The 14,265-nt window shown below is 42.2% G+C and overlaps 1 protein-coding gene across 2 annotated transcripts; it reads right to left on the bottom strand.

Annotated features, from left to right (window-relative positions):
- Window positions 1–4,789: 4,789 nt before the first annotated feature.
- Window positions 4,790–11,493, bottom strand: LOC123444722 (methionine--tRNA ligase, cytoplasmic). 2 transcript variants are annotated; one of them, XM_045121540.1, is made up of 12 exons: window positions 11,296–11,493; window positions 9,792–9,887; window positions 9,549–9,716; window positions 9,334–9,399; window positions 8,109–8,189; window positions 7,551–7,667; window positions 6,715–6,938; window positions 6,534–6,624; window positions 6,361–6,429; window positions 5,741–5,832; window positions 5,284–5,347; window positions 4,790–5,045 (listed from the first exon to the last, which is right to left on the bottom strand). In XM_045121540.1, the coding sequence occupies exons 1-12, from the start codon at window positions 11,371–11,373 to the stop codon at window positions 4,941–4,943; spliced, it is 1,251 nt and encodes a 416-aa protein (XP_044977475.1). In that variant the 5' UTR covers window positions 11,374–11,493; the 3' UTR covers window positions 4,790–4,940. The 2 variants fall into 2 exon arrangements, with proteins under 2 accessions (XP_044977475.1, XP_044977476.1); XM_045121541.1 differs by having other exon boundaries at window positions 9,807–9,887; window positions 11,296–11,491.
- Between the last annotated feature and the right edge of the window lie 2,772 nt (window positions 11,494–14,265).

A 14,265-nucleotide genomic window follows, 5' to 3' on the forward strand; every position in this document is an offset into this window, starting at 1 on the left:
ACCGGGAATGACGAATGGGTTCCGGGAGTTCACCGGGGGGGCAACCCACCCAGGGGAAGCCCATAGGCCTTGGGGGTGGCGCACCAGCCCTTAGTGGGCTGGTGGGACAGCCCAATAAGGCCCTATGCGCCATAGGAAGAAAATCAAAGAGAAAAGGAAAAAAAAGAGGAGGTGGGAAAAGGGGGAAGGACTCCTCCTTCCAAACCTAGTTGGACTCGGTTTGGAAGGGGAGGGTTCCCCCCTTAGGCTCGGCCGACCCCCTTGGGAGTCCTTGGACCCCAAGGCAAGGCTCCCCCTCCTCCCCCTATATATACGGAGGTTTTAGGGCTGATTTGACACAATTTTGCCACGGCAGCCCGACCACATATCTCCACGGTTTTACCTCTAGATCGCGTTTCTGCGGAGCTCGGGCGGAGCCCTGCTGAGATAAGATCATCACCGACCTCCGGAGCGCCGTCACGCTGCCGGAGAACTCTTCCACCTCTCCGTCTCTCTTGCTGGATCAAGAAGGCCGAGATCATCGTCGAGCTGTACGTGTGCTGAACGCGGAGGTGCCGTCCGTTCGGCACTAGATCGTGGGACTGATCGCGGGACGGTTCGCGGGGCGGATCGAGGGACGTGAGGACGTTCCACTACATCAACCGCGTTTCTTAACGCTTCTGCTGTACGGTCTACAAGGGTACGTAGATCACACATCCCCTCTCGTAGATGGACATCACCATGATAGGTCTTCGTGCGTAGGAATATTTTTGTTTCCCATGCGACGTTCCCCAACAATTATCCCCACCAATCTCCTCAAAAACACTAGTACCAAACAAGGCCTTAGAGGGGCGACGACAAAGAGGAAAGGGGCGGCGGCCCTAGGGGTGGCTTGCCACCCAAGTTAGGGTGGCGCCACCTCCCACGGTTGGCCCTCAACCAGTCCAGCCACATGGCCCTAGATGGGGAGGGGAGCCCAGCTCACCAGGGGCTGGTGCGTGCCCTTATCAGCCCATGTGGCCCCTCCGGGGCTGGTGGACCCACGGAACCCTTCGGCACTCCCCGACACATTATCGATGTTGCTCGAATTCCTTCCGATGAGCAACACGGAACTTCCCATATATCAATCTTCACCTACGGACCATTCCAAAACTCCTTGTGATGTCCTGGATCTCATCCGGAACTCCGAACAGCCTTCGGTCACCAACATACCTAATTCAACAACACCAAATCGTCACCGAACGTTAAGTGTGCAGACCCTGCGGGTTCGAAAACTATGCAGACATGACCGAGACACTCTCCGGTCAATAACCAATAGCGGGACCTGGATCCCCATATTGGCTCCTACATATTCTACGAAGATATTTATCGGTCGAACCACGATGTCAAGGATTCAATCAATCACGTATGCAGTTCCCTTTGTCCATCGGTGTGTTACTTGCCCGAGATTCGATAGTCGGTATCTCCATACCTAGTTCAATCTCGTTACCGGCAAGTCTCTTTACTCATTCTGTAATACAAGATCCCGTGGCTAACTCCTTAGTCACATTGCTTGCAGGCTTCTCGTGATGTTGTATTACCGAGTGGGCCCAGAGATACCTCTCCATCATGCGGAGTAACAAATCTTAGTCTTGATCCATGTCAATCCAACAGACACCCTCGAAGAGACCTGTAGAACACCTTTATAGTCATCCAGTTACGTTGTAACGTTTGATACACACAAGGCATTTCTTCGGTGTTAGTGAGTTGCATGATCTCATGGTCGTAGGGACAGATACTTGACATGGATAAAGCAATAGCAATAAACTGACACGATCAAATGCTATGCTTAACAGTTGGATCTTGTCCGTCACATCATTCTCCTAATGATGTGATCCCATTATTAAATGATAACCCATGTCCATGGTCAGGAAACCTTGACCGTGTTTGATCAACGAGCTAGTCTACTAGAAGCCCACTAGGGACATAGTGTTTGTCTATGTATCCACACGTGTATCTGAGTTTTCGATCAATACAATTCTAGCATGGATAATAAATTATTATCATGAGCAAGGAAATATAATAATAACCATTTTATTATTGCCTGTAGGGCATATTTTCAACAAATACCTTGTAAATCCTTATATTCATACAATCACACGCAACGTCCGAAAGTTAATCTAGTTTAAATCTTCAGCATTGTCCATGCTACAAATCCTTGTTGTTCCCCGTGTCTGGTATCTTCGCCGGTCGTGAGCCCTAGAAAGTGAAGTTCTGGCCGACGGCGAGGAAGAGCCTCCGTCTCCCATGTCCTATTCTTTCACGTCGGAGCCCATGACTTGGACGTCGTCGATTGAGGTGAGGTCCACGATAGACGTGGATGGACCGGCCTTGTAGTCGCCGACGAAGTGGTTGCGTCGCCAACCCTGAGTTAGGGTGTCACATGATGGTCACTTCATCCGACGAGGCTGCGGTCACTTGCCTCGAGCCACCAACCCAGCGGATCTAATTGCCGTTTGCACTCACCCAACTGTTTCCGTCGGATCAACTCTGGCCGCGGTCGGGCGCACTCCTCCCAGGAGTGTGGCGGCACCAAGGAGGCTTGAACCTCAAGCACATAGATGGTGCCGATAGATTCAAAACTTTTTTCACCCGAGTAATTAGTTGGTAGATGCATTGTAGTGAAGTACATACTTTGTGGAGGTGGAGTTTATTGGGACGGATACAATGACTTCTCATAGTAGAATACATTTTATCGAGTCGTGATGGTCAAAATCCAAGTTAAGCTCCACTTCATTTGTTTCATTCCTTGTCGTCGTCCAGATTTTCGGACCTAGGATGTCATTTCACACCTTACCTAATGAACACGGATAAAAAAACTAGAGCCTAAAGATTCTAAAATGGATGTTTTAGATGAATTTTCGCTCAATGGAGTTTTTAGTGTCAAAAATGCATATTTAGGAGGTAAAATGTGGAATTCACCCTAAAATTTATTAGCGTCTACAAAACCAAATTTATTTCATTAGATCCATTATGAAATGTATTTTTAATCATATACAGAATTTTTTTTATTTTTTAGAAAATGAGGTTAAACCCCCGGCCTGTGCATCAATCGATGCATGCAGCCATCTTTATTAATTATTCCATAAAGGTCTGATAAAAATATACATCAAACCATCTGAAGCCATCATTCACACCTACAGACTGGATAATGTGGAGTGCTCTCACTCCCCATATCTAAAAACGGTGTTGTCGCCAATCCACCCACATAACGTATCAGGATCAATAACCGGTGCAACAGACATAAAGGGCACACCATATGCACACGATAGAAGCCGCCATCATCATCGGTCCACTGACCCATCTTCAGGAGAGAGATCCGTATCATCTTTGCCAGTCCGAACATCCGTCGACGTCACCACGGCGCCAAACAGTGCCACCGCCCTCGTCATCCGTCCAGACGCGAAGATTCTAGAAGAATTGTTGTGCATAGAGAAACGGCACCGCAGTACCGCCAGCATATACAGAGTATATTTGATGCCGTAGACCTCCGTGGATTTTTCTATAGATTTAGAGGGGAAAAAATCATATAACTTTAATTATGTTGGATAATTTGGAACCGAGGGAGTAGGAAGCAATAAAATTATGCCATTACGCTGCAAATCTGCATCATAGCCCCCCCTTGTTCGCCGCCAACAAGGTGGGTGATAGACCGGTACATTTGCGTGCGTTCGCAGCTCTTCGAGCACATGGAAGCTCAAGCTGCTTGTCCCAGACGTGGCGCAGACACCGTGCCAAGAGCAAAATGAACGTGGGCGCAAATGGATGGTTGCTTGATGACACCAAAAAGAACACATACCAAAGCATGGCTACCGCTGTTTGCTTGGACATGACAAAAGATCGCAACTGACAGCTTCTAAGCTAAACTTTCTACGACGGTTGCGGCCAAAACCCAGGAATCAAAGAATTGATGTATTCCCTTCTGTGCGAGTAGGGCAAGTTTTGATCGGATTTCAGGAGACACCTCGAAATTCTCAAGAGGAGCATCCGATGTGGCCACAACCAGGCCGAAAGGAAACAGATTCCAAACAATACTTTGCCACGGAGATAGGCAAGGTACAGATCAGGCATAAGGAGCTCCACAAGGACAAAAAAAGAAAGAGAGGAAGAACTCGATTCCCATGGCCTCATGCTAACTCTCCAGCGAAGCAAGGCATTGCTTGTTCTACTTCCTCTGTTTTTAAATATAAGTCTTTTTACAAATTCTACTAAGAGACTACATACATATGTATATAAACACATAGCTGCTTCAGATCACTGGGCGGTCTCTAAACAGCTACATGTAATTACTGTGGATATGCCATTGCTCAGTTATAGAGCAATAGTAGTTTAGGGCACCTTTGATTCAAAGAAATTCTATAGGATTTTTAAAGGATTGAAATTCTTAGGAACTTTTTCTATACTGGTCATTTGATTCATAGGATTCGATCCGAGAAGAATTTTTCCTATGAAATTTTTTGTATTATATTTCATAGGAAATCTAACATCCACTCCAACCTCTTTTTACAATTTCTCCATTTTTTTCTATGGCATCAAACACTCCTTGCTAATCTTATTAGGGTTTAAATAGACATGTTACTCCAACCCTATACTTTTCCTATTCTTGCATTTTTTAAATCCTGCAAATCAAAGAGACCCTAAACTGGAACCACGGGAAAACTGAGCCACCCTATTCACAGCACTCTTGCATAACAAAGAACCGTTCACTCGGTTGATCACATTTTGCGCAATAATATCATCGGGGCCATTTTTTCCTTTTTGCGCATAGACAAAACAAAATTTGTTTTCAGATATTATAAGTCACAAGAACTGATGACTCTGTTAACATTTGGTAACATTTGATATGGGCATCAAGACAAAATGGTACACTGGCATGTGTTTTAGCACATCAATGTTTGAAATCAGTAAACTTAACGAGTTCATCACTTAACATCTGCATTCGGAACTGAGGATCTACACGGACCAGCTGATGTAGTGAATGGTACCCCTCGGAACGTTGCAATTCCATTCTCGTCTGTACGGAGATGCTGGATTACATAATAAAGTGAAGTTATTTGTTAATACATGAAATGGATACAGAATGACTATGCAATGGCATTCTGAAAGGCCTTTCTATAGATATTTGATAACAATATAGGGTTAAGTTCTCCAACTAATGATAAAACTGACTGCATTTACTCAAACCATGCTGAATGGCCAACCTTTGATCACCAAAAGGGAAAAAGAAGTGATATGACATCAAAGTTGGCCAACATAAATGCTTACCGGTGTTATCTTGTCCAGCTGTTTCTTCTTTGGGTTTAGAACATCTTCCGGCTTCCCATCAAACCTATATTTTCGGGAAAATTGGCAAACATAAGTATGTGCAACAGATGCAGATCAAATAGGAACCAAATAACTGCAAGGGAACAATTGGGCAAAATTCAACAATTGTTAAAACTACAACAATTTGTTTCACAGGTGGCACCAAGCACAATAGCATGACCCTTTGGTTCATCCAAATTGCACTTCCAAATATTGTCGTTCGGACCAACATATTGTGCAATAGCTTACATATCAACCACTAGAACTGCATACTAAATGGCATACCGGATACTTCGCAGCTATGAATACAGACAAGAAAATTGAACATAGTCCAAGCTCCATAGAAGTGCACAAACACACCTCTATAAATGGGATCCTTGTAAATATGAAATTACATCATTCAGAACATGATTCTTACCCAGCAAAAGAAATGCGTTCTCCAAGCTTGGCTCCTTCCGGAGGAATCAAAGGCTCCACAACTGTATGATCTTTATTTGAAGCACACAAGACCTGACAATACTTTAATTTAGAACATGTCGGAAAAAAATGTTTCTATAAACACAAGGACGGTTACAGTTTGGACTGAGGATTGACAACATCCTTAGACAAGACAGACACATTGTTGCGCTATGTCGGAATAGGATAGGATATGAACATATTGTCCCACTTCAGATATTTTAACTACATGGTAAGGGTTTCACATCATAAGTTCATTTCAAAACAGTTTATCACTTTCTTCCCAAGAGTTACAGTGATGATTTTAGAGTCTATCAGTATGAGGTTTAGTAAGATGCACATGCCTAATGATTTAGCAGTGCACAGCAAGGCTTGGCTGGAGCTTGCATTTCGCCACTGTGGTATTATGGGAAAGGATGGTAAACAAACCACTCCCTCTGTCCCATAATGTAGACGCTTTTTGACACTAGTGTAGTGTCAAAAAGTGTCTTGCAATATGGGACGGAGGGAGTAATAGCCAAAATTCAAGAAGTTTTTCTTAGGTATAGAACACAATTACAATAGGATGCGAACAGAGCATACCAATCCAGCAGACATTACATCCCGCAGCTTCCCAGGCTTCACATTCGTGATCAAGACAACATGGCGATTCTTCAAAAGCAAGGGCAAATATTTATAATAGAACACAGAATCATAGGTAAGAAACAAAAATGAACAAGAATCATTCAAGTTAATTGCTGCTGTTGACTACTTACAACAAGTTCATCTGGGCTGAAGAACTTCGCAAGGCCACTAACAACTTGACGCACATTGCCGTCTCCCAAATCTATCTCCTCCACCAAAAGACTGCAAAAATAACCGGTTGGATTGTCAAAAAGAAGACTGACAAAAAAACAGAGGAACTTTTTACAAGTGTCGGGTGGAAATTTATTGTACCTGTCAGCTGATGGGTGCTTCCATGCCTTGCGAATAACGCCAACCTGTATATTCAGGATACTGACACTGCACTCGGAATCCTTTTCTGCACTTTTCTGTGGAGCTTTCTCTGCAGCTGCCTCTGTTGTTTTACCGGCAGTCTTCTCTTGGGCTTTCTTTTTATCCCCGGAAGGTTTGTTGTTTTTGGCAGAAGTAGGATTTGCCTTATCCCCAGGAACCTTATTCTGACAAGAATCAACGCAGAAAAGAACTCACCAACTAATAGAAAATGACATATTACAAGAAATAAGTTCTGATAATGGTGTACAGACATGAAAATCAACACCGCCATGCAAAAGTTGTACATAGCTAAACATTTTAATACTTACAGTCTTTCACGTTCTCTGGTCAATTGCACAAGTGGCTACATGAATCAGAACCAAGGGTATGTTTAGTTTGGTGCCCAAATTTGCTCGACCAAAATTTTGGCAGACTATGGTATTCTGGGTCTTGCTTGTTTAGTTGCCAAAGTAATGGTGGCCCATGAAAATTAACCTGCCCTCCTTCTATTCACAATTCTTGCCAAAAACTTTGGTCATCAAAGGGTTAAGTAGTCAGATAGTATAAAAGGTCTTTTGGCCAGCCAATGGCTGGAAAAAATAATAGGGCATGCTATAGCATAAACCCAACATACCATATAGTTTACCATGCAATACTAAGGCCAGAACTGCAGTAAAAGAACACGGAAATGCAGTAAAACGGTAAAGTTCCAGCTAAATCTTCACACTGCGAGTGCCTTTTACAAATAATACTAGTCCAGAAATGCCAATAACTAATGTGGATCAGTAGTTCAGTACCTCCCCTGCAGCCTTTTTGGAGTCAGCAGCTCCATCTGACTTATCCGCATTCTTCTGTCCTGAAACGGCTTTCTTGGAATTTGGATCACCATCTCCTTTATCAGCTTTCTTTGGGTGCTGTCAAGTAGAATTAAGAAATGGTATGGTTATTTTTATGATTTAAACAGAATCATTTTTATAGACGTTTTGAAGATAATTGAAAGAAACAGTTATCAGTGATTTATCAATTCTTTGAAGATTAATGTTTTTTACACTTTATAGTAGTACTAACAATAGTATAGTACTCCCTCCGTAAAGAAATATAAGAGTGTTTAGATCACTACTTTAGTGATCTAAACGCTCTAATATCTCTTTACAGAGGGAGTATCAGTTAGATTCTACAAATGTAAACAAGCACTATTTAGCAGATCAACTGATCAAGCACAAATTTGATCTTGTAACACAGTAATTAGCAACAGCATGCTACAGGGATGATTTTTCCCATGCAGTTTCATATGAAAGTAAATAAATTTAGAAGGAAAATATAAAATACTTTCAGATCACCAAAAAATTACTTACAGAAGGTGCAGGTGCAGGTGGGTTGAAGATAGATTTGGTCAAGTTTATCTTTTGCAGCGTCATACCAAAATCAACAACATTCTGCACCAAGCAGTAAATTCACATGAGATGATATAAATGCCTGACAATGTGGGCACACCATTAATAACAAACTGGTATTTGTTTTTTAGAAGAGACACCCACCAGCATAAAGCTATGGTTACATTTAGGTACAAAGGCAAGAATGTTACTTTTGTAAGAAACTGTAATGATAATAAAATAATTGCCCAGCTACAAATTACTACGTAAACCATGAGTTGCTATTGAAAGGTGTAAAAGCTAGTTTTACGGAAGTGTGCAGGCTAGCACTGTTAAAAATATCGGCCAATATTTAAGGTAATCGGCCAGTTATCCTGAATCCATAGGTCACAGATTTGATAACACCTTATCCATCGCGTTAAAGGGTCCAGCAGATTAATCAGCTGTCAGGCCAATTTATCCCACTGGGCGGATTAACTGAATAGAGGGAGACAGAAATGTTGGCCCATTCCCTCCTTTTGGGGTGTTTTAGGTCAGCCCGTTCCCTCCCTTCTCACTCTCCCCTCCCCTCCCATTGTAACCCTCGTTGGAGGAGGCTAGGAGCAGCCGCCGTCGCCCCCCTGTCCAAGCAGCTGCCACCGCCATCTACCAGAGGCGCCTGCACTCCTCAAGGATCCAGGCACCGAGCCTCTTCCTCCTGCTTTGTGCTATGCTATATGCTGCTGCTGCTTATTGCCTCTCCTTTATTGCTGCTGTATTATTGCTATATGTAGCTAAGCTACATAGATATGGCCATAATTAGCCTACCGATGTGGGTTACCGATAAATTCAGTTAATAGCTGATTCGCCGATTAATCCCTACTCCTCACCCAACCGAGCAGCTACAAGTTACCGATATCCTGAACATTGTTGGGTAGGCTTCAAATATCAGATAAAATTGATAATTGAAAACATGGCTATTTCCAAAATCTGGTCCAGTAATTTCAGATATGAGATTAAAATGACATCTTTGAATGGGCACAGTGACGGATAAGAAATGAGACCGAAAACATTGGACATGAATTTAGTTATGTGTTCGCAAGAAACTCTAATCTATATGGATTTGATTCTTTGATTCTAGAAGAGATGGTGTATACAGCACACAGAAACAAGTTAAGACAAAAGATATATGCAATTATCAAAATAAATCGAAAGATCCATCTCAAACCTGAATGTAGTCCATCCACCGCAATATATTTGGATATTTCTGCAACTCACTGTCACTAAGATGACACTGAAAAAACCAATGTACAATTAGAACTTGGGGAAGTAAATGTCTGAAAAGACATATATATTGAGTAGTAAGACAGTGATCACAAAAGTACATCCCAAATGAAGATATGATGGTGTTCATGTAAATGGAAAAAGTTACAACATACATACCATGAAAACATGCACGGTTGCAAACACAATAATGTCAGCCGCTGATGGTTTGAAACCACCTAATAGTACCGACATCTGGGACAAATGTTGATTCAGATTACCAAGTACTGCATGCTGTTCTCCATCACTTACAGCAAAATTGCTGGAAAAGTCAACCCACTTCTTGACCTACCAATGAAGAAAATGAGATAGAGTAGCAGTACATAAGCAGTAGTGAACAGAATTAATGCACATTGCACATACATGCAAAAACAGTACCTCATCCTGCGGTGAGGTCACGATATGTGAGAATAGGCTCACAATATCATTCTCCTTGATAAGTGTACTGGATATGCTATTCTGCATTCAGCAGATAAATTAGTAACAGCTTCCAGAAATAAAACTCCATGCAAATAAAGCTTCATAAGAGTGAGAAGGGCAAAATTTGTTCGAAAGAAGTAGCAAATCACAAAAGATAAGACAGTACATAACAAGCATCAAAGTTTGCACATTGTGCACTACACATGTTGATCCCGGAACCAGGGGTACCCAAAATACAAGTCATTCCTAAAATACTCAACTAGTGTCATGTCAGACCATGGCCAGCCACCAGGAAAAAAAATGGCAAATGTTTTGAACAAGAAAATACACTACTCCATAACAATTAAGACATAACAGAGACTATGCCGAGGAGCAAGGGCATATGCTGCATGTGGTGAAGGCCTCTTTACATCTAAGTACTCCCTCCGTGCCAAAATTCGTGTCTTACATTTGTTTACATATGAACGGACCTAGTCACGTTTTAGTATTTAGATACATTCATTTCTAAACAAATCTAAGAGAAGAATTTTGGGACGGAGGGAGTATCTAACATATTGGAGGACCAGTGTTTCAAGCTTCGTCTTTGCAACAAAGCTATTGAACTACAGTAAGTTCTAGCCATGTGCCAGATAGTTGCCACGAATATGCAGCTAGCTAGGCTACTCATTTTCTTAACACTCTTGGCAACAAAACAAGCCCCTTTCGGGGGTAAGTATAACAACCATGAGAACACGAATGTTCTGTTCCAATTCGGTTGATAACAATTACTCCCTCCATCCCATAATGTAATACGTTTTTTGACACTACAGTAGTGTAAAAAAACGTCTTACATTATGGGACAGAGGGAGTACTCCATAACCATTAACCAGAGGGAAATACGCAACCATATTAACCAGGATATTTAGCAGAAGCTGTATGTTAGATATGTAGCCTTTGCCTTTGACTAAGATAGTTCTACCTCTTTATCTTGCACAAAACATACGAGTAACATGACATTTTGAACTTATCTAACAAATTTTGTATATTAATACGGTATACTAATTTTACACACCAAATCGGTCTCGATATGCAAAATGGACCCCTTGTTGGAGAACCTTCATAACATAACAGGTATCATCCAGGCCCCTAACTGATCGAGCAATTAACTATCGGTAAGTTAGATATATCTTTACTTTCCCCAACCAAATCATGTATAAAATCGCCATACCTAAATCCCACATCGCAGCATAACGAGGCTATTCAAACTTCATTATCGGTGAACTAACCATGCTCCATGCCCAGAGCCCAACAGATATGCATTAAAATATCTCATCACGCACCGGTAAGAACGAAAATCACGCCCGCGTGACCAGTAAACAGCAAACACAAAACACTATCGCTCCGAGCCTCCGAAGCAACAGAAATCGGAACCCAGAGGTTCTAAGAGTAGAAGGGTGGAGGGGATTACCGGATCGAGGTTCAGGTGCTTGCAGAGCGCGTACGACATGGCCTGCTTGCTCTGCGTGAAGTCCGCCGCCGCCGCCATTAGCACCTCGAGCTTTTTCCACGACCAAAGGCAAGATAGGGAGGGGTAGTGGAGAAGAGAGATGGTTTAGGGTCTAGTCATTGTTGGGCCGCTGGTTTCCTTAAAACTGCTCAGCCTATTCAGACAGGCCTTACCAAATGATGGATGACCCATTTAGCGCGACAGCTATGTGGGCAGGCCCATTTAGTTCGCTCGGTCAGCTTTCAGGGTTTTTTTTTTCTTTCGTTTTCGTTTGCTGTTCCTTTTTCTTTGGTTTTTCATCGGTTTTCCTTAGCTTTTCTCTTCGAAAAAGTACTAAAATCAACCGACTGATCTATCCAGGACGCAAACCGCGTGCTACAGTCAACACTATCTTATCTCTTCCCTCATCCATACATTCCATTACCCACCTCTATTCATCCCCGTTCGAGCAAGACCGCCGTGGCTCGTTGCATCTTCGGCGTCGCTAATGGTGCTACATGTCACCGGCGGCGGAGCTGCAATGAAGCACTCGTCGGTGGTTCCCCGTACGCCGTTGCAGCACATGCGCGCCGAATTTTCTGGTGTTGCATCGCCAGCTCGTTGCACCGATGCAGTGGCTTGATGTAGTTTCGTCGATGGCTCAAGCAACTGCAGTACAACGGTGTGCTGTTGCCCGCCGGAGGGGCAGAGCTGCAGTGCAACAAGACATGGTCTTGCGCAGGGCAGCGAAGCTGCAGTGCAACACTACCGCGGGGCAGCAGAGCTGCAGTGCAATAGTCCGACGCGGCGACGGAGGTGCAGTGCAATAGTCCGACGCGGTGGCGGAGCTGCAGTGCAACTGTCCCATCCCATCGATGGTGGTGCGGCTGCATGTTGCAGCCTGATGCGTTGACTAGATCCAATGGATGGCTATTGTTGGATCCAACGGACCAAGACTCAACGGCTGATCCGTAGCAGCCACCTTTCTCTTCTTACTTCTTTTTATTTAATTTTCCATGTTTCCTTTATTAGCTTTTTGGTTTGTTTCTTTTGTGTTTTTATTCGTTTATTTTGTTTCCTTTTTGTTTCTTTGTTAGATTTTTATCGGTTTTCTTTCTTTTACACACATATCTACTTTCTCTAAATATAAAATGTACTCCCTTCATAAAGAAATATAAGAGCTTTTGGATCATGTGAAATATAAATGCTCTAGTATTTGTTTACGGAAGTTATATTTCACATATCTAAACACTTTTATATTACTAGCACAAATGCCCGTGCGATGCAACCCGAGAAAACATGAATGAAGACTGTTGCCTTGTATTTCAACACGACATCCTATTTTAAAAATTTAACTGGTTCAAAGTTATTCAATCAAATACTAATGTATTATTCCTATAAAAAATATCAGTTTCAAAGTTATAACTCGCTTTTGTGACGGTTAGATTCTATGATGAACTTCAAACTCACCCCATCTCTCCTTCTTACGTACATGTATGTGCTTCACTGAAGAGAAATGGTGAAAATGACTGTGGTCGCAAAAAGTGCTAATATTTCTCTCCCGCGTCATGTCTCTACCTCGATCACTATGCGCTTCATCATTCTGTTGGCCTTACAAACTAATGCTCAAGTTGTAATTCAAATTGGAAGATCAAATGCAAGCACCATAGAAGAGAAGCAAATGAGACGACACAAAAGCTAGCTAGCTCTTTTTTACGGTAAAAACCATTGTAATTGGGCCAATGAACCCTGAGTTTTTTTTTTCAAATATAATGTCATAAACAGTGTAACTATTATCTGATACCAACAAAGGGAACCACAATCACCTCCCCTAAAAGAAGTAGCAGACTGCCCACGAAATTCTATACTTTTGCTTTTGCATATTCCTTTTCAACTATCTGCTTCCTGAAAGTTAGAACAATATCACGGGCATAGGTAATACATTAGTATTACTTCGTGAAAGTTTTTGCTGAACTATCCTCATTGTATGTTTTTTGAAAAACAGAACTCTCCTCGCTGTACGAGAAAAGCACACCTACAACGGCAGAACTGCATCAACTATGAAATATACCACTTCGATTCTATAGAAAACAGGAACACCAAGAAAGAGTGAGGTATAGAAAAAAAAAATGGATGTCAATTATTATTCAGTAACCAACCAAAGGGCTGCTAAATCTCTTGAGGCATAGTTGAAGCCACCATCTCTTTTAACCCCAATGAAAGGAATTTGATGACATTCAATGAAAATTACATGAGAAACCTCATTTTCTTAGACCAAACCTTGCTAGGTATGGAACTCATGGAATGTAAGGATTATAACAGCTCTCCACCTGAAAAGTGAATAATTAGCTATGTTTCTCATCTGAAAACATATTCCAATAACCAAGGAAGAGATAGTCATCATATATATAGAGAAGCATCTCAAGAAAAAAATATGCCCACCAATAAATAACTGAAGCTAATTTGTAAAATATTGGCAGCAAATGTAGAATATTGATATTTGGCACTTCATATGACAATGAGAAAGTAAACCAGGATGAGTCACCTCAAATAATCTGACCCTATCATCTTCATTATGTTTGAAATGATAAAGAAAATAGAAAGTGATACGTCTCCATCGTATCTACTTTTCCAAACTCTGTTGCCCTTGTTTTGGACTCTAATTTACATGATTTGAATGAAACTAACCTGGACTGACGTTGTTTTCAGCAGAATTGCCTTGGTGTTGTTTTTGTGCAAAAATGAAAGTTCTCGGAACGTCCTGAAAATTTACGGAGAGTATTTCTGGAAAATACGAAAAATGTCTGCGCAAAGATCCACCGGAGGGGATGGGCCAGTGGGCCACAAGCCCTGTAGCCGCCACCCCCTGATGGCGGCTAGCAAGCTTGTGGGGCCCACGTGGCTCTGCCGCCCCCAAACTCAGCTCTATAAATTCACTTTCGTCCCAGAAAA

This window comes from Hordeum vulgare, chromosome 3H (genome assembly GCF_904849725.1).
Source record: "Hordeum vulgare subsp. vulgare chromosome 3H, MorexV3_pseudomolecules_assembly, whole genome shotgun sequence".
Classification (NCBI taxonomy): domain Eukaryota; kingdom Viridiplantae; phylum Streptophyta; class Magnoliopsida; order Poales; family Poaceae; genus Hordeum; species Hordeum vulgare.